This window comes from Pongo abelii, chromosome 19, assembly GCF_028885655.2.
Source record: "Pongo abelii isolate AG06213 chromosome 19, NHGRI_mPonAbe1-v2.0_pri, whole genome shotgun sequence".
Lineage (NCBI taxonomy): Eukaryota > Metazoa > Chordata > Mammalia > Primates > Hominidae > Pongo > Pongo abelii.
Window position 1 is genome coordinate 68,677,555 of NC_072004.2, and position 17,597 is coordinate 68,695,151.

The 17,597-nt window shown below is 46.9% G+C and overlaps 1 protein-coding gene across 11 annotated transcripts in view; it reads left to right on the plus strand.

Annotated features, from left to right (window-relative positions):
- The window catches only part of SOCS7 (suppressor of cytokine signaling 7), a 54,846-nt gene extending 40,169 nt beyond the window's left edge, over positions 1-14,677 (plus strand). For 6 of the 11 annotated variants that reach the window (XM_054546498.2, XM_054546499.2, XM_054546496.2 and 3 more), the window contains 3 exons: positions 4,412-4,547; positions 4,952-5,102; positions 8,610-14,677. In XM_054546498.2, the coding sequence (XP_054402473.2) occupies positions 4,412-4,547; positions 4,952-5,072 (257 nt within the window). In that variant the 3' untranslated portion in view covers positions 5,073-5,102; positions 8,610-14,677. Of the gene's footprint in view, positions 1-4,411; positions 4,548-4,951; positions 5,103-6,428; positions 6,671-8,609 lie in introns of those variants that run through there. The other 5 variants (XR_008519592.2, XR_008519593.2, XR_008519594.2 and 2 more) reach the window with 2 other exon arrangements.
- The last annotated feature ends 2,920 nt before the right edge of the window (positions 14,678-17,597 follow it).

The following is a 17,597-nucleotide window of genomic DNA, read 5'->3' on the forward strand; positions in this document are numbered from 1 at the left end:
TGATCTTTATATTTTTAGTAGAGATGGGGTCTCACCACATTGCCCAGGCTGGTCTCTAACCCTTTGGCTCAAGCCATCCACCTTGCCTCAGCCTCCCAAAGTGCTGGGATTATAGGTATGAGCCACTGTATCTGGCCCGTATTTTTTCATAATATAAGTTTCGTATTTCTTTTGTTAAATTTATTTTTTAGTATTTGTTTTTGATCGTATTGTAAATTGAATTGTTTTCTTAATTTTAATTATTTTTGGATTGTTTATAGCTAGAGTATAGAAATTTAATTGCTTTTTGCATATTCATCTTGTATGCTGTAAACTTGCATAACTCATTTATTAGTTCTATTATGTATTTCTTTTTAAATTGTGAAATAACATGTATGTGGTAAAAAGGTCAAATAGTGCCCAAGGGAATATAAGGAAAAGTGAATCTTCTGCCCTCTCACCCCTGCTCCCACTAAACTAAACTATTGTTTAGTTTTTCTTAAGCTGTTTCAAGCTGAAGAAAGGAGTGGGATATTAAAAAACACTACTTCACTGTTAGCTGAATATCTTTTTTTTTAGGCAGGGTCTTACTCCATCACTCAGGCTGGAGTGCAGTGGTACAATCATAGCTTACTGCAGCCTCAGCCTCCTGGGCTTAAGCAGTCCTCCCACTTAAGCCTCCTGAGTAGCTGGGACCACTGTTGTGCACCACAATGCCTGGCTAATTTTTTTAATTTTAATTTTTATAGAGGTAAGGTCTCCCTATGTTGCCCATGCCAATCTTGAACTCCTGGGCTCAAGCAATCCTCCCATCTCAGCCTCCCAAGGTGCTGGGATTATAGGCGTGAGCCACCGCACTGGGCCTTCTTTTACTTTTGACCTTGTGCTTGTTTTTTTCTCCTTGGAGGATTACATATAAGTCAACTAGACTCCCTAGTTTATTCTCTTTTTACTTACACTGTTAAGAAAATGAGACCTGGAATGTGAAACAGATGTGAATCCTTACTGATTCTGTCTTCAGAGGTCAGAAAAACCTTTGGTGTGGCAGAAAGACATGGGTGTTTGGGTGTTTATACCTGGAAGAGATTTCTTACCCCTAATATGGTCTTTGTTGGGAGAAACGAAAAATAGTGCATGGCTAGAAACTAGGTTTGTGCCCAGGACCTCAGGCATGAGGACTGGAAGAAAGTTACTGACGATTAATGTTCGACTTCACCCTTACTCTTTTAGCCCCAGTTGGGTCTTATCCTGGATTCTTTACATTTTTAACTGCTTCTGTTAGCATGCTCTAAATGTGAGAGTTCTAATTGTTTGTTGCGTTTGTGGGCAAACAGTAAATGGTCAGATTAATACCAGAGAATATCAGAAAATTAACAGGTTTCAAATTGCTATTTGTAAACCTAAAGGCTAAAAGTAATACAATTAAATAGGCAAGTATATGTGGTCATTAAAATTCAAGTAGGCAAACAATCAGATAATTGTATGTTGCATATTATCCCGATCTCTTTAAGCACAGTGTTATCTTTGGAAATAAATTATTAGATATATAAATTACTTTTATCTCTGAAACATCATGTTGAGTTTACCAATATTACAGCCAATCCCCCAAAGCTTTCTGTTTGCCATAGTTTAATTTACTAAAGAATATATAAATACCAGTGAGGGACAGGACAAATTCAAAGAGCCATTTGAACCCAAAATTATTTCTTAAAACCACTTGAGTTAAATATATTCAAGTGAGAAATTCACGTGTGAGTTCTTTTTCTTTTCTTTTAATGGAGAGGACCAACCATGTGGGTGGAGGAGAGAAGTAGGGCTTCAAAATACAAGACTTAGTTTTGAAGGGGTGGGAGTGCCAGGGAGGGGACTAGGAGAGGCTGGTCATGAACCAGAGTGCTGTGACTGTCCTGGACAACCTCCTTGTTAGATTGGCAGAGGTGCAGGCACTCTAGAGACCCTCCTGGAGAACCCTGCTGAGAGGCTCCTCGGCTATGGCAGAGCCACCGATAATTCTTCCTTAGGGCAGGTGTTCAAGGCAGGCTGGCTTTTTTGGCTCCATGCCACAGCAAGTTCTCTAAGCTCAGTGGGCCTCAGTTTCTTTATATGTGAAATGGGGATGGTGGTGTTTGCCTCAAAGTATAGTTTTAAAGACTAAATAAGTTATCATTATTATTACTATTTTTTTTGGAGACAGGGTCATGCTTTGTCACCTGGGCTAGAGTGCAGCAGCACAATCTTGGCTCACTGTAGCCTCGAGTTCCTGGCCTCAAGTGATCTTTTCTCCTTGGTCTCCCAAAATACTAGGATTATAGGCATGTGCCACTGCACCCAGCCTGAGTTAAATGTTTTTAAGATGAGCTTAACTTGTTCAGTAACAATAAAATAATGTATTTTGATTTTTTTTTTCCCCCGGAAAGTCTGTTGTCAGTGATCATGGAAAGGCTTTGGGATGCAGTGTACATGCTTTCATTTGTTTTGTTTTCATGCCTTCAGATAAAATTTTAAAACTATCTGGGCCGGGCACGGTGGCTCAGGCTTATAATCCCAGCACTTTGGGAGGCTAAGGCAGGTGGATCACCTGAGGTCAGGAGTTCGAAACCAGCCTAGCCAACATGGTGAAACCCCATCTCTACTAAAAATACAAATATTAGCTGGGTGTGGTGGCAGGCGCCTGTAATCCCAGCTACTCGGGAGGCTAAGGCATGAGAATTGCTTGAACCTAGGAGTTGGAGCTTGCAGTGAGTCGAAATCGCGCCACTGCACTCCAGCCTGGGCGACAAGAGCAAGACTCTATCTTAAAAAAATGAACAAACACTTTGGGAGGCTGAGGTGGGCAGATCACGAGGTCAGGAGATCGAGACCATGAAACCCCGTCTCTACTAAAAATACAAAAAATTAGCCCGGCGTGGTGGTGGGTGCCTGTAATCCCAGCTACTTGGGAGGCTGAGGCAGGAGAATGGCATGAACCCGGGAGGCAGAGCTTGTAGTGAGCTGAGATCGCGCCACTGCACTACAGCCTGGGCGACAGAGCAAGACTCCGCCTCAAAAAACAAACAAACAAAAAAACTATTTGAACTTAAACCCCAATAATAGTAGATATTTTATTTTCCAATCAGTTGTGTCTATAGAATGTCTTTTGATATGACAATGGCTGAGAATTCTTTGACAGGTTTTGCAACTCAGATTTTCTCAAAGAATCTTGTTTACCTTCCATAGCCCCTTTGTTTATTGAAAGCAAAATATTCTTAGTTCCCTTGAACCCCAGTGTTCCTGCCATTCTGGATGTCTCCATGCTGTGGCGTGGGGCCCTTTTTGGGGTGGGATTCCCCAGCACAGAGCCTGCTAATACATAAGGGTGTGGTGCTCCCACTGAGTCTATTTGGCATCAATCAGCAGGTGGGTTTACACTGAGTAGTACTAATCCTAGCTTGCCCAAGCTATTGTAGTTGTTGTTCTTTTAAAAGCATCATCTTTTTTTGATCTCTTGGCCTAAAATTTCAGAAGCAGGAACTGGGGGTTATGGGGGTTGGGTATAAAAGGTAGCTAAACCTGATTGTCCTGGCTTGAAGTAATGGCAGGAATAATAGGCTTGTCAACTTTGATCCCAGCTGTTACCTTCTACTTACCAGCCTCTCTGCTGAACCAATTGGAATTTGTTGGGGACTCCTCTGAACGGCTTTTCTGGGTCCTCACCTTCAGGATACTGCTAGATGTGCCCAACAAGTATCTCTCATTCCCAGCAGGGATCCTTTTGATTCTTGGCCTTCCCGAGAGCCTCAGGCCTGGGATTGGCCACTTGGGTCCAAGCAGTGTCTCTAGTTTGGCATCATTGGGCTACTCCGAGGAGCAGCACTCTCAGCTGTTATGAGTGATGCTAGGAGCCAGGCACAGTGGCTCACGCCTGTAATCCTAGCACTTTGGGAGGCCGAGGCGAGTGGATTGCTTGAGCCCAGGAGTTTGAGACTAGCCTTGGCAACATGGGGAAACCCTGTCTCTACTAAAAATACAAAAATTATCTGGGTACGGTGGCATGCACCTGTGGTCCCAGCTACTCAGGAGGCCAAGGCGGGAGGATTGCTTGAGTCTGGGAGGTCAAGGCTGCAGTGAGCTGAGATTGGGCCACTGCACTCGAGCCTGGGTGACAGAATGAGACCCTGTCTCAAAAAAACAAAACAAAACAAAACAAAAAAACACACAAAAAAGTGATGCTAGGGAGGCCTTTGGCAGAGAATAGATTTCCTTAATTGTGAATGTGGTGGTGGTGCTTCTGGAAATGGAAATCAACAGCACTTTGTGGAGGGGCTTTTGCACAGAATACATATATGAACCATAAAGAAGTCCCATTTCCCCTCCCTAGGTTCTCTTCAAACAAGAAATGGTAGTTAGCTCCATTGTTTCCTCTGAATACTTTCCTTTGTTTTCTTTCTTGAAGGACTGCCACCAACTCCTGTCCAGCTGCTCTATCCAGTGTCCCGATTCAGCAATGTCAAATCCCTCCAGCACCTTTGCAGATTCCGGATACGACAGCTCGTCAGGATAGATCACATCCCAGATCTCCCACTGCCTAAGTACAATGGGGTTGTCAGGTTTGGGACAGGAATGAGTAAGGGGGTTGTGGGGAGGTAACAAATGTCAGTGAGGCCTGCAAGCTACCCTCACAGGCAGAGTCTGGCATAAAATATTTGCAGATATAATTCTTTCACATTTACTGTGTCTTAGCACCTAACTCTAGAACTGTCATATTGCAGCCAGAGGGAGGAAGATTTGTGTGTCAGCCTCCCTTCTGCAGTCTCTATGAAGAATAGAGTAGAAGTGGTAAGAGTAAGGAAGACAGAACTATAATAACTGAGAAAATGGGAATTGTGTTAGGTCTCAACCATGTAGGGAGTGAAGAAGAGTTGAACAAAGGAGTTACTTCTTTTATATTTTGTATAAAAACCTTTTGTGTATATCCCTCATTTGTTTTTCACAGACCTCTGATCTCTTATATCCGAAAGTTCTACTACTATGATCCTCAGGAAGAGGTATACCTGTCTCTTAAGGAAGCGCAGCTCATTTCCAAACAGAAGCAAGAGGTGGAACCCTCCACGTAGCAAGGGGCTCCCTGCTGGTCACCACCAAGGGTATGAGCTCTCTGCCTCACTGCCCAGCCACATTTCTTCCTGGGCAGTCATCATCATGCCTTGAGCCTTGGGCCCCCTCCCCACAACTCCCAACATGGATAGCCCCGATCCAGGCATTTGCCCATAGAATGACAAGATCTGACCTTGGAGTCCTCAAGGGGCACACACCCCATTTGGGAGAAAAGCAGACAGACAAGAAAGACATGAAAGTAGATTGCCAGGAAATGTGCAAGCTAATCGCCGAATGTGAGCAAGGAGGGGGACACCCAAGTGTAGCTAAGAGTACGGCCTCTGGCAAGGAGAGGGTAATTGAAAAAAATAAAAAGAAGAGTGCAGCCTCCTCTCATACAGACTTGGGCTGATCTCCCTGATAGCGCACAAATGGCATATAAAGCAGGAAGCTAAAGGGAAAGGAAACTTCATCAAAGAGAATGCAAACATGCCTTTAATTGCAACAGGCGTGCACTTCAGTGAGACTCCACCATGTCCCACAGCTTGGAATATGGGGATGAGGAAAAACAGCCCACTCTTCTATTTGGCGTTCCATTTGGGCCATTACAAAGTAAATTGTTGAAGAGAATAAATGAATTAACTAAGGAATTCACTTATCTACGAGGCTCTTCTCCCATCATTACATAGTTCTACTCATTTATTTTCCCATAAAGTATCTTGCAATACTGGTTTGTGCAGATGAATTCCAATTAGTCTTTTAAATTGCACTGAAGTGAACATTGTGGGGCCAAGTTCCTGAGTAGGGAACACAATTGCCAGGGAGCCATGACTTTGGTGGTGGTGGTGACAAGCAAGATTGACTGCCAGTGTGTAGTGACTGCTTTCTTCTGGTGTGGATCCTGGAGTAGATGTACAGTCTCATCATTTCTTCAATTATATGCAAATTGTATGCCTTTGGAAGTGACTAAATATCTAATGTCTTGTGTCTAGGTGGATTTCTCTGCATGATGGCTTTGCAGTTGAGATTAGGGTGAGAGGTAGAGCACTAGGGAGGTCCACCTACCTGACTACCCTTGAAGAGTAATTAGGCCATTCAGTTAGAGGACCACGTCTGTGGGTGCAGTGCTGTAGAAGAACCCACATAAACAGGGGGCATGTTCAGAGAAAGGCCTTGTGGCATTGGAGAGCTCAAACTTCATCATATGGGAATAAATGGCCTAGAAAGAAATATGATTAACCCAGAGCATGGAGGTTTTAGGGAGAGATAGCTGAAAGATGCATTTGATGGGTTTTCCTAAGGAAGAGAGTGATTAACCTCCTCTCTGTGGTTCCAGTGGGGAGCAAGTTCAGCATTACGCTTATTCTTTGCCACAGGCAACAATCCTGATGTCACAGCAAAAAGAGATCCTGAGAGTTCAGTTCAAACCTTTGCCAGTGCATGACTGCTCCCAACACTCAAGACAAGTGGCTCCCTGCCGGCCTGTTCCTGATCATGCCACACCCTTCCCAGCTGAGGCAGGGCCTTTATACCTCTAGGTCCCCTTGCCCAGAATGCTCTGCTCCAAGGCCCTCTCATGTCACAGCAAAAAGAGACATGGATAAGGACCAAAATGAATGTAAGTTACAAGGAACTAGATTTCAGTCCAACTTTACAAGAAACTTTTTAACAGAGAGGTCCAAAACCGGGATGGTTTTCCTCAAGAGCTTCCATTCAGCAGATAGCTGTACATTTGTGTTTATTTGGCACCCAGTATGAATTGAGAATAGAGTGCTGAGCAAAGCAAAGGCCCTGTTCTCACTCAGCTTCCCTTCTCCTAAGGAAAGACAGGCAGCAAACATGAACATAAATGAATGGGCTAATTTCAGGTGACTGTACAGTGTTGTGAGGAAAGTAAAACTGGGTTAAGTTTAGTGATTAGTGGTGGGATACTCCTCAAGTTTAGATGGTCAGGGAGAGACTTGTGAGGAGGTGCCATTTCAGCTGATACCCAAATATCAAGGAGCCAGCCATGGGAGTGCCTTGGAGCAGAGCATTCTGGGCAAGGGGACCTAGAGTTATAAAGGCCCTGCCTCAGCTGGGAAGGACGTGGCGTGATCAGGAACAGGCCAGTGGGTAGCCATTTGTCTTGAGTGTTGGGGGCAGTCATATATTGGCGAAGGTTTGAACTGAACTCCCAGGATCTCTTTTTGCTGTGACATCAGTATTGATGCCTGTGGCAAAGAATAAGCGTAATGCTGAACTTGCTCCTGGTGTAGACCCTAGGAGCCCTGGAAAGGGAGGAAGTAACACTTCCCAAGGGAAAGGTCTTTTTTTTTTGAGATGGAGTTTCGCTCTTGTTGCCCGGGCTGGAGTGCAATGGCGTGATCTTGGCTCACTGCAACCTCCATCTTCCGGGTTCAAGCAATTCTCCCACCTCAGCCTCCCAAATAGCTGGGATTACAGGTGTGCACCACCACGCCTGGCTAATTTTGTATTTTTAGTAGACTGGGTTTCACCACGTTCGTCAGGTGGGTCTCAAACTCCTGACCTCACTCAAGTGATCCACCCACCTTGGCCTCCCAAAGTTCTGGGATTACAGGCATGAGCCACTGTGCCCCATCGGGAAAGGTCTTTAGGGTATGAAATTTGGCCTTTATGACTTCTTGTTGTTCAGGCTGATTTTAATTTGGGAGTTCTGAATGGCCTGCTTGGTCTATGTGTGCTGTTACCTGGGGAATTTCATGCCAGGGGTTTGGAGTCAGGCTATAGAGTAATGACTAGAACAGTGCCTATCTCAAGTCGGAAGGTGGAAGCAACAGTGGCCTTTGTGTTTCTGTGTCAACCCTGTGCAGTTGACAGAAGCTGCAGAAATACAGAGCTCTCTGGCCAGGTGTGGTGGCTCACGTCTGTAATCCCAGCAGTTTGGGAGGCCGAGGCGGGCTGATCACGAGGTCAGGAGTTTGAGACCAGCCTGGCCAACATGGTGAAACCCTGTCTCTACTAAAAATACAAAAATTAGCCAGGCATGGTGGCACACGCCTGTAATCCCAGCTACTTGGGAGGCTGAGGCAGGCGAATCGCTTGAACCCAGGAAGTGGAGATTGCAGTGAGCCAAGATCATGCCATTGCACTCCAACCTGGGTGACAGAGCGAGACTCCGTCTCAAAAAAAAGAAAGAAATATAGAGCTCTTTCTTGCCAGATTCAAAAGGGGTTACTCCAGGGGCTCACTTCCCTTTTCAGTCCCTAGAGCAATTGAGCCTCAGGGAAAAAGTGGGTAGGAGATGAAGGGGTAAGGGAAAGGGAAAGAGAGAATTTATGCAATGTGGTAGGATATATTTATTAGTTATTTCAGGACCTTGTTTTGTCATCCAAGTCATAGGCTGCTCAGGTCCCCCTGACAAAGGCCACTGCTGCATCCCTAGTCACATGTGGCCCTCATGGAAGCGTTCAGCTCTCCAGGCTCCATTCTCCTTTTGAGGTGTGCTGCTCCACCTCCAGTGGCTGGCTGTTATTTCACTCCATTTTGGTTCTATTCTGTTGAACTGTTGTAATTTTTTTTCCTTTTTTACCTAGGCATTTGGTTGCCAAGCTCCAGCTTCGAAGAACCAAATTAAGCTACCATGAAAAGAAGAGGAAAAATGAGGGAACGGGAAGGTTGGGATTCTCTGTGCAGAGACTTTGGTTCCCCACACAGCCCTGGGGCTTGGAAGAAGCACATGACGGTACTCTGCATGGGGCTCCACCTCACACCCACCCCTGGGCATCTTAGGACTGGAGGGGCTCCTTGGAAAACTGGAAGAAGTCTCAACACTGTTTCTTTTTCAGAAGTTTTGTTTTTGATATTTGTATTACTTGGTATGGAAAACTCACCTTGAAGGCAGTTGGGGTTTGTGCCCGTTGGATTGAAAGTGGTGCGAAGGGTGAGCAGGTCCAAAGAAGGGGTGGGAGGAGGGAACAGGGGACGGCCATTCAGCTGGTGCCAAAGGCAGAGTTAGAGTCTGTGCTATGGGCCTGGAAGATGGGAGGAGGGGCCTGAGGTTTGCAAAGGACTGGGAGTTCCTGAGGAAGGGGGAATCTGCCTCTTGTTGCCATGGGCAGCTGTTGTAGCAGCAGGAGAGAAAGGAGGGTGGGTGGTCTCGAAAAGAATATTGGGCAAACCTAGCAATTGGCCTTAGCTGGGAGAAGTAGTGACTCCTGCATCCTTTTTTAAGGTTTAGGAACCTGAGTTCAGAAACACCTCTCATGGAAACTGTACTAGTTGTGATTTACTTAATTCCTTAAGTTCCATGACCTGAAGTTAACCCCGTTCTTCCTCTGCTCTCAACACATTCCACCTTGAGATAACTGTACATGTCACTCTGATCATGGTAACAGCATCCCTATTGCTTCTGCCAGCTGTCATGGCAATCGTGTTTCTCATCACCTGGGCGGTTCAGAGCCAATCATGGGCTGCTGAATTTAATGGAGTATGTTTCCGTTCTTCATGGCAAACTGTACTCATGACTTAGGAGTGAATGTTACTTCCATGTGCCTGTCAGCTTGTGAGGGGGAATGTGGAGGAAGGTGAGAAATGCAGCTCCCACAGTTGTGCTCTTCCTAGAGGAAGCTCTCAGAACGCAGCCCTCACGGGATTTCCTTAGGTCAGAGGAGAGCATCACATCTCACGTTTTTAGGTTTATCACTGCCATCCCACTTCTGGGATGGGAGGTAGCAAGGGCTTCTGTATTTTCTTGTGTTCATTCTAGCAACCCAGACATTTCCGGATCAGATCCTGCTGGTCTCCACTCACTGGAAAGTCTGCCAGATGCCGATTTGAGAGCTGCCTGTCCCGGCTCTCAGGAGGAGCGGGGAGAAAAACTCCAGTGGTCTTAAATGGTTTCTGCAGCTGGCCGTGGCCAATTCATATGACATTGTGAGTTCATTTGTTGTAGAGCTGCTCTGGGGAGAGGTTTGCTATTGAGATGTAACAGTGGAGCTGTTGGGTCTTCATGACTCCTTTGCATGTGTTCCGTGAGACTCTTTCTGGGTTCCCAGTGCTTATAGTTGCCTCGTCTCACAAGACAGATACTAATGTCAGGTTTGTGGCTTCCTGATGGTTTGGGTGGGGCCCCAGTGTCTTGGTAATTTATAGGACCGCCTCATCTGGGAGCATTGCCTTCTTCCTTAGTCCCACGTGGAGTGACCAGTCTTCCTCCTTGTAGCTGAACAGGGAGGAAACTTGCACCATTACCTGACTGTGGAAGGGTGGCCCACAAGATGAGCTGTGCACCATAAACACAGCCCACCTCTGATTTGTCATGTGGTACCTCTTCTTTCCTTGGCTTCCATGGTAGTATTACCAACTAAGCAAGATTGTGATCCCAGAAATTGGCTTAGCATGTGAGTGTTGCCCCGTGAGAGTACAAGTAATATAACTCGCCATCTTGCAGGAAGTGCCACCCCAATATAGAGCCTGAAGTTAGAATCCGTTGAGATCCTTGGGTGGCTGATATGCAGCCTGGGATCTTTCTTTTTTTTGTTCCTTTTCAACCACCCATAATTTTAATATTATTTTTTAGTGTGTGTGTGCCTGGCTTTGCACTAGATATTGTAGAAAACAAAAAAGGTAAAAGGCGTAATCTGTGGCCTAAGGGAGCTTTTAGGTGACTGCTGCACATCAAGCAGAAAATCAAGGACTATCTAAAGATGTTTATAGTAGATAAGATCAGGGTAGACCAGATGGTCTGGGAAAGTTCTGTGCCTCTGAGGCTTTGGGTTGTAGTCAATGGCAGGATAGACAGTGAGATGAAAAACACATGAACAAAAGCAAGGAAGCAGAAATCTGCATGGCATGTACTGAACAGTGCACAGCCCTGTTAGAGCAACATGGTTAAAGAATCCTTTCCAGTGTGGTTGTCTAGATGGAAGCTTCCCAGCCACCAGGCAGACCTGAGTGCCTAGGGGTTATGATGGTGAGGTGGAGCCCAAAGCCCAAAGGAGTCAGCAAGGCTCCTGCCCATTGCCAGGGCCTCACTATGGTCAGCTCAGGCCATGTGAGGGAGGCAGAGCCTCCGCACCCGCTGTGTTACTGGGGTTTCTTCTGGAGAACTCATACACTCAGGTACAAAACAAACCAACTGAGGAGGTGTGACCCAACCTCACCACCCACCTTTCTCCTGGGGAGTGTCGTGTTGAACTGTGTCTGTGATCTGTCAGTGCACGGGTCCCAGCGCTGGCCGCAGCCTAGTCCTTTCTCTGTGGAGTGGGCTGCAAAACAGCAGCACAAGAGGAGACAGTCTTCGTCAGGTGTGGGTGTTTGGTGCCTGCATGGGTGGCCTTGCACAGAGCAGTTAGAGGAAGATGAGGGGGAGGCATGGGGCTGGGCCAGCTCTCTGGGATGCAGCCTGGTCAGAGAGTAAATGGAGCAGAGGAACAGGTGCGCCAGTACCTGCCCTTCACCTCCCTGACCAGGCCCGCCCCTCCTTTGCCAGTGCTGTGCAGAGCTCATTTAAATGTATTCCTTTCTAGGTCTGGGCGCGGTGGCTCACGCCTGTAATCCCAGCACTTTGGGAGGCTGAGGTGGGTGGATCGTGAGATTGGGAGTTCAAGACCAGCTTGGCCAAACAGTGAAACCCTATCTCTACTAAAATACAAAAATTAGCTGGGCATGGTGGCATGCGCCTGTAGTCCCAGCTACTCGGGAGGCTGAGACAGGAGAATCGCTTGAACCCAGGAGGCGGAGGTTGCACTGAGCCGAGATCGCGCCACTGCCCTCTAGCCTAGACGACAGAGTGAGACTCCATCTCAGAAAAAATAAATAATTCCTTTCTGGTTGTATTTTCAAGTCACAAATTGGAAAAGGCTTACATCTAGTGACCCACTATTGATTTCTAAGTTGTGGGTGGGTGATACCAGTGGCCTCAGTGCCTGTATAACCCTCACCTGTTTATGACTGATCTACTGTAACCTTCCTCAGGTTGAGAGTGAGCCGCTGTGAGCCAGTGACAACTACTGCTACAACTTGCTGTTACTTGAAATTCGTGTGCTGTGTTGGTAGCACAGGAGTAGGCGGGCGGGGGTTTTGGTGTGGGCACTAGATAAGTGGGTGGCAGCTGGCTTTTTGGGACCATTGGTGCTGACCTTTGCCTGGTCACCTGCCTGTGCCTAGGCCAAGTGAATGTTACATCTTGGAACCTGAGCCATGGAGGTGGCGCCACCTCCCTGAGGAGAAAGGTGTGGCCAAGGGAAGCTCCGGCATGGCTCCTGCTCCTTCCCCTTCCCTACATTTCACTTGGGCTAATGATGTAAGCCCCCCTTGAGGTTGGGGATGGTGTGGAGATAGCTGCAGACACCCCTGTAACAGACATCCAGGAAGAATTAGGGAGTGGGGGTAATTATAGTTCCCAGGTCTAGGGGTGAGAGGTGGGAGTAGAACCAGAAGTGCCCTGGAATCCAGCCGTGTCAGCCCTCACCCCAGGGCCCCCAGGAAAGCATGGCCTGCTTGAAGCCCTCTGCTCCCTGCAGAAACTGGGGAGAGGAGGAGCTTTTTCCTTCAGTTAGATCTTTCCCTTCCCTGCTGCCTCTCTACCTTAGCTTTGGAGCCCTAAAGTTAGTGGACAAGACACTGGGATAAAGGTCTATGGCTGCTGGAAGGAGGTCTGAGTCTGTGTGTGTGCATATGCATGTGTGTGTGTGTGTGTGTCCTCATTTGCAGAAGTCTTGCTACCAGTTGGGGTGTTAAGAGCATCTCCACTGGGCGGAGACCTGGCATTTGTTTTCCACTGCTAAGAGAATGACACGCCCCCTGTCATGTAAGGGAGGAGCTATTGAGTTAGACATTTTCCCTATGGGAATCCTCGGGTTTGGTTTGTGGGAAAGGAGGGAATGGATAAGTGATTTTTATCTCTAATCGTCAACACAGCTGTTCTTCCACTGAATTTGTGCTATTGCATACATGTAGCCATCTTTCTTTTCACTGCAGCAGTGTTTATCAGTAGTTCAAAATGATTTATTTGCTCCTGGGGAGTAAAACCTTTTTTATTAAAAAAAGAAAAAGAAAAAAAAAGAAAGAAAAGTGTGCCCCCCTCCTACGTCGCGATAGCTATAAAATGATTGGGCCACAAAGGTCAAGTCTGCACGTCCCTGTGGTAGACCCTGCTTTCACATTGGAGCCTTCACACTCAGCACAAAATGATCGGAGGCCTTGATAAAATGGAGAGCAAAGTCTTGGGAGCAGTGAAATGGGGGTTGGATCATAGAGACAGGCGCTGGGGACTCGGGTACTGCAGTTAGGAAAGTAGCGTTATGAGTTGTACTGAAAATGTTGATTCTCTAATCTGCCAGAAAAGGACCTGTCTTTTCATGCAGATTTCATATTGTCTTTGTCCTTTTCATTGCTTCTTGACCTTCCTGGTAGGTGTTGCTCAGTTTCTTCCTGTTTCCCTTCCCGTCCTCTCCACACCTGCTATCCAGTCCCACTCCCATCTACCTCCCGGGAAGCCAGCCCTGCATGCTGAGTTTGTGACCTGCTTCACTCCCATTTCATTTCTAGAGGGTTTAGAGGGGACCTGCATTCCCTTTCCCTCTCCTACCCCCTCCTCCACAACACCAAGAGGCCTGGAGGGGCAGACAGAAAGCAGCCAGCCACGGCGGGAAGACATGCATGTTTGGTTGCAGCTGGACTGCGATCGTAGTTCCTCCTGGAGATAGAGTGTGAGGAACTTAGGACACTCTTCCTCAGACTCTGGGATCATCACATACCACACTGCCCCGCTCAGAGCTTCGTCCTGAGCTCCCTAACCAGCTCAGGTGGAGCAGAAGCCTGGTCTCACTCCTCCATCTCTGGTGCTCCCTTGGGCGGGGACCTGCCCCTCACTCTTAGGCCGAGAACCTTGTCCAAGGGACAGGTAGGGTCCAGGTGCCACTTTGGGTAGCTGGCTGTTGGAATGCCCACACTGGTGCTGCCTGTGGCATAGCCACTGCTGTACGTTTTTGGTTGTTTTTAAGAAACTCGATGAAGAGGGGTGTCATTCTGGGCTCGGGGTGGTTGCCAATTTTTCACCAGAAAGGGAGCCACCCCTTGCAACCACTTCTGTCTCCGTTAGCCCCCCCTCTGCCCTCCTCCAAGCCAAAGCGTGGCCTGGCTTTTGTCTTCCCATTTAGTTTTCCTCTTTTACCCTTCCTTTTGTGCTTAATTTATTAAAATAGTTGCTGTATAATTTATTTTCATAAACTATAAAAAAATACTAAATGGTTAAAATAGACTTGCAGGCCAATCTTAAATAGGGTGGGAGGGTCTGAGGGTGGGATGGGGAAAGGGAAAGAGGTTTTGATATAAACAAAACAAATGCACTTTGGGTGTGTTTTGGTATTTTTCTGGGGATAGAGGGGGTGGGGTTAGGGATGTCCCTGTAGATTAGTTCCAGAATGGGGTGTCTGTATATACTGTATTAATAGGCATGTTTGACTCTCGTAAAGGGACATTAGTAGCTGCTGCAGGTCCTGTTTGGAAACCCCATGTACAATTCCCAGTTTTTTGTAAGTGTCAGTGCGAGAGACATTTGACTCTTGTGTTTGTATCTCCTTTTTATGATTGCTGTACCTACCCATGTCTTTTTGGGGAGGGGTGAAAAGAGATTTGAAATAAAAATGTTTAGAAATTATTTCATGTTCTTTGGTTTGGTGTTTTTTACTCCCTCTCCCATCTCATGTGACTCCTGACTTGCCCCAATAGGATCTGATGACCCAGCCCTGGGGAATGGGTGATCCCTGTGATGTCAGCCAAGCAGAGTGCACCCAGCACTAGGCTTGTCAGAATTAGAGGTGCTGAAAAATCCCTGAGGCTGATGGCCACTGCTCAGAGCTACCTTCTCCTTCCCTAGGAAGTGCAGGAGCATTCCCGAGAGCTTTCTGGGGCTGAGTGCCTGTGGCCTTTTTGTCTTGGTGAGCATTGGCGTGGGGCTCTACCTAAGGAGAGTTCATATTTACCATAGCAGTCATTCCTAGTATTCCCTGTGGCTGGCACCAAGGTTTTTCCTAAGTTCAACCCATAGCCCTCCTGCTGCCTTTCTAGCCTACTATTGCTTAAGCTGTGCTCTTCGGAGAGAAAGGGACCAGGTTGTTCCTCTGGTTGAGAATGTGTGTATTGGCATATCCCGGGGATTTTGTGGGTTCCATTCCAGACAACCGCAATAAAGTGAACATCACAATAAAGCAAGTTGCACAAATTTTTTGGTTTCCCAGTGGGTATAAAAGTTATGTTGACACTATGCTGTTGTAAGTCTGTAATCTTAAAAAATAATGTGCTTAATTTAAAAATACTTTATTGCTAAAAAACACGATCATCTGGGCCTTCAGCAAATTGTAATCTTTTCGCTTACGAAGCATCTTACCACGATGTTGTTGGCTGCTAATGGATTAGAGTGGCAGTTGCTGAAGGTTGGGGTGGCTGCGGCAATTTCTTGTTCTTTTTTCTTTTTTTGAGATGGAGTCTTGCTCTGTCGCTCAGGCTGGAGTGCAGTGGTGCGATCTCGGCTCACTGCAAGCTCCGCCTCCGAGGTTCACGCCATTCTCCTGCCTCTGCCTCCCGAGCAGCTGGGACTACAGGCGCCCACCACCACGCCCAGCTAATTTTTTGTATTTTTAGTAGAGACAGGGTTTCACTGTGTTAGCCCGGATGGTCTCAATCTCCTGACCTCGTGATCTGCCCACCTCCGCCTCCCAAAGTGCTGGGATTACAGGCGTGAGCCACTGCGCCTGGCCTACTGTGGCAATTTCTGAAGACACCAATAAGGTTTGCTGCAATGATTTGACTCTTATTTTCAAAAAAGATTTCTCTGTAGCATGTGATGCTTTTCGATAGCATTTCCACGCAGTAGAACTCCTTTCGAAATTGGAGTCGGCCCTCTCAAATCCTGCTACTGCTTCATCAACTAGGTTTATGTACCATTCTTAGTCCTTTGTTGTCATTTCAACAAAGTTCACAGCATCTTCACCAGGAGTAGATTCTATCTTAAGAGACTACTTTCTTTGCTCATCCATAAGCAGTAACTCCAGACAGGTGTGATGGTACACACCTGTAGCCCCAGCTACTCAGGAGGCCAAGGCAGGAGGATCCCTTGAGCCTAGGAGTTTAAGGCCAGCCTGGGCAGCAAAGCAAGACCCAGTCTTGTCCCTTAAAAAAAAGCAACTCCTATCTGTTTAAGTTTTATCATAAAATTGTAGCAATTCAGTCACATCTTCAAGGCTCCACTTCTAATTCTAGTTATGCTATTACCACCACATCTGCAGTTACTTCCTCCACTGGAGTCTTGAACCCCTCATAGTAATCCATGTGGGTTGGAATTAACTTCTTTCAAAACTCCTGTTCATGTTGATACTGTGACCTCCTCCCATGAATCATGAATGATCTTTTTTTTTTTGGAAATGGAGTCGCTCTCTGTCACCCAGGCTGGCGTGCAATGGCGCGATCTCGGCTCACTGCAACCTCCGCCTCCTGGGTTCAAGCGATTCTCCTGCCTCAGCCTCCCGAGTAGCTGGGATTTCAGGTGTGCATCACCATGCCCAGCTAATTTTTGTATTTTTAGTACAGATGGGGTTTCACCATGTTGGCCAGGCTGGTCTTGAACTCCTGACCTCAGGCGATCCACCCGCCTTGGCCTTGCAAAATGCTGGGATTACAATTGTGAGCCACCGCGCCTGACATGAATATTCTTAATGGCATCTAAAATGGCAAGTCCTTTCCAAAAGGTTTTTAATTTGCATTGCCCAGATCCATCAGAGGAATGTATTTCCTTTTTTTTTTTTTTTTTTTTTTTTTTGAGACAGAGTGAGACTCTGTCGCCCAGGCTGGAGTGCAGTGGCGTGATCTCGGTTCATTGCAACCTCCACCTCCCAGGTTCAAGCGATTCTGCTGCCTCAGCCTCCTGAGTAGCTGGGACTACAGCAGCCTGCCACCACGCCCGGGTAATTTTTTGTATTTTTAGTAGAGACGGAGTTTCACTGTGTTAGCCAGGATGGTCTCGATCTCCTGACCTCGTGATCTGCCCGCCTTGGCCTCCCAAAGTGTTGGGATTACAGGCATGAGCCTCTGCGCCCGGCATGAATGTATTTCTTAAATAGTAAAACTTGAGGACCAGGTGGAGTGTCTCACGCCTGTGATCCCAGCACTTTGGGAGGCCAAGGTGAGCGGGTCACCTGAGGTCAGGAGTTCAAGACCAGCCTGGGCAACATGGTGAAACCCCGTCTCTACTAAAAATGCAAAAATTATCTGGGTGTGGTGGCACACACCTGTAATCCCAGCTACTCAGAAGGCTGAGGCAGGAGAATTGCTTGAACCTGAGAGGTGGAGGCTGCAATGAGCCAGGATCACACCACCACTGCACTCCAGCCTAGGAAACAGAGCAAGACTCCATCTAAAAAAAAAAAAAAAAAAAAAAGCTGCGGCTGGGCGCAGTGGCTCATGCCTGTAATCCCAGCACTTTGGGAGGCCGAGGCGGGTGGATCACCTGAGGTCAGGAGTTCAAGACCAGCCTGGGCAACATGATGAAACCCCATCTGTACTAAAAATACAAAAATTAGCCA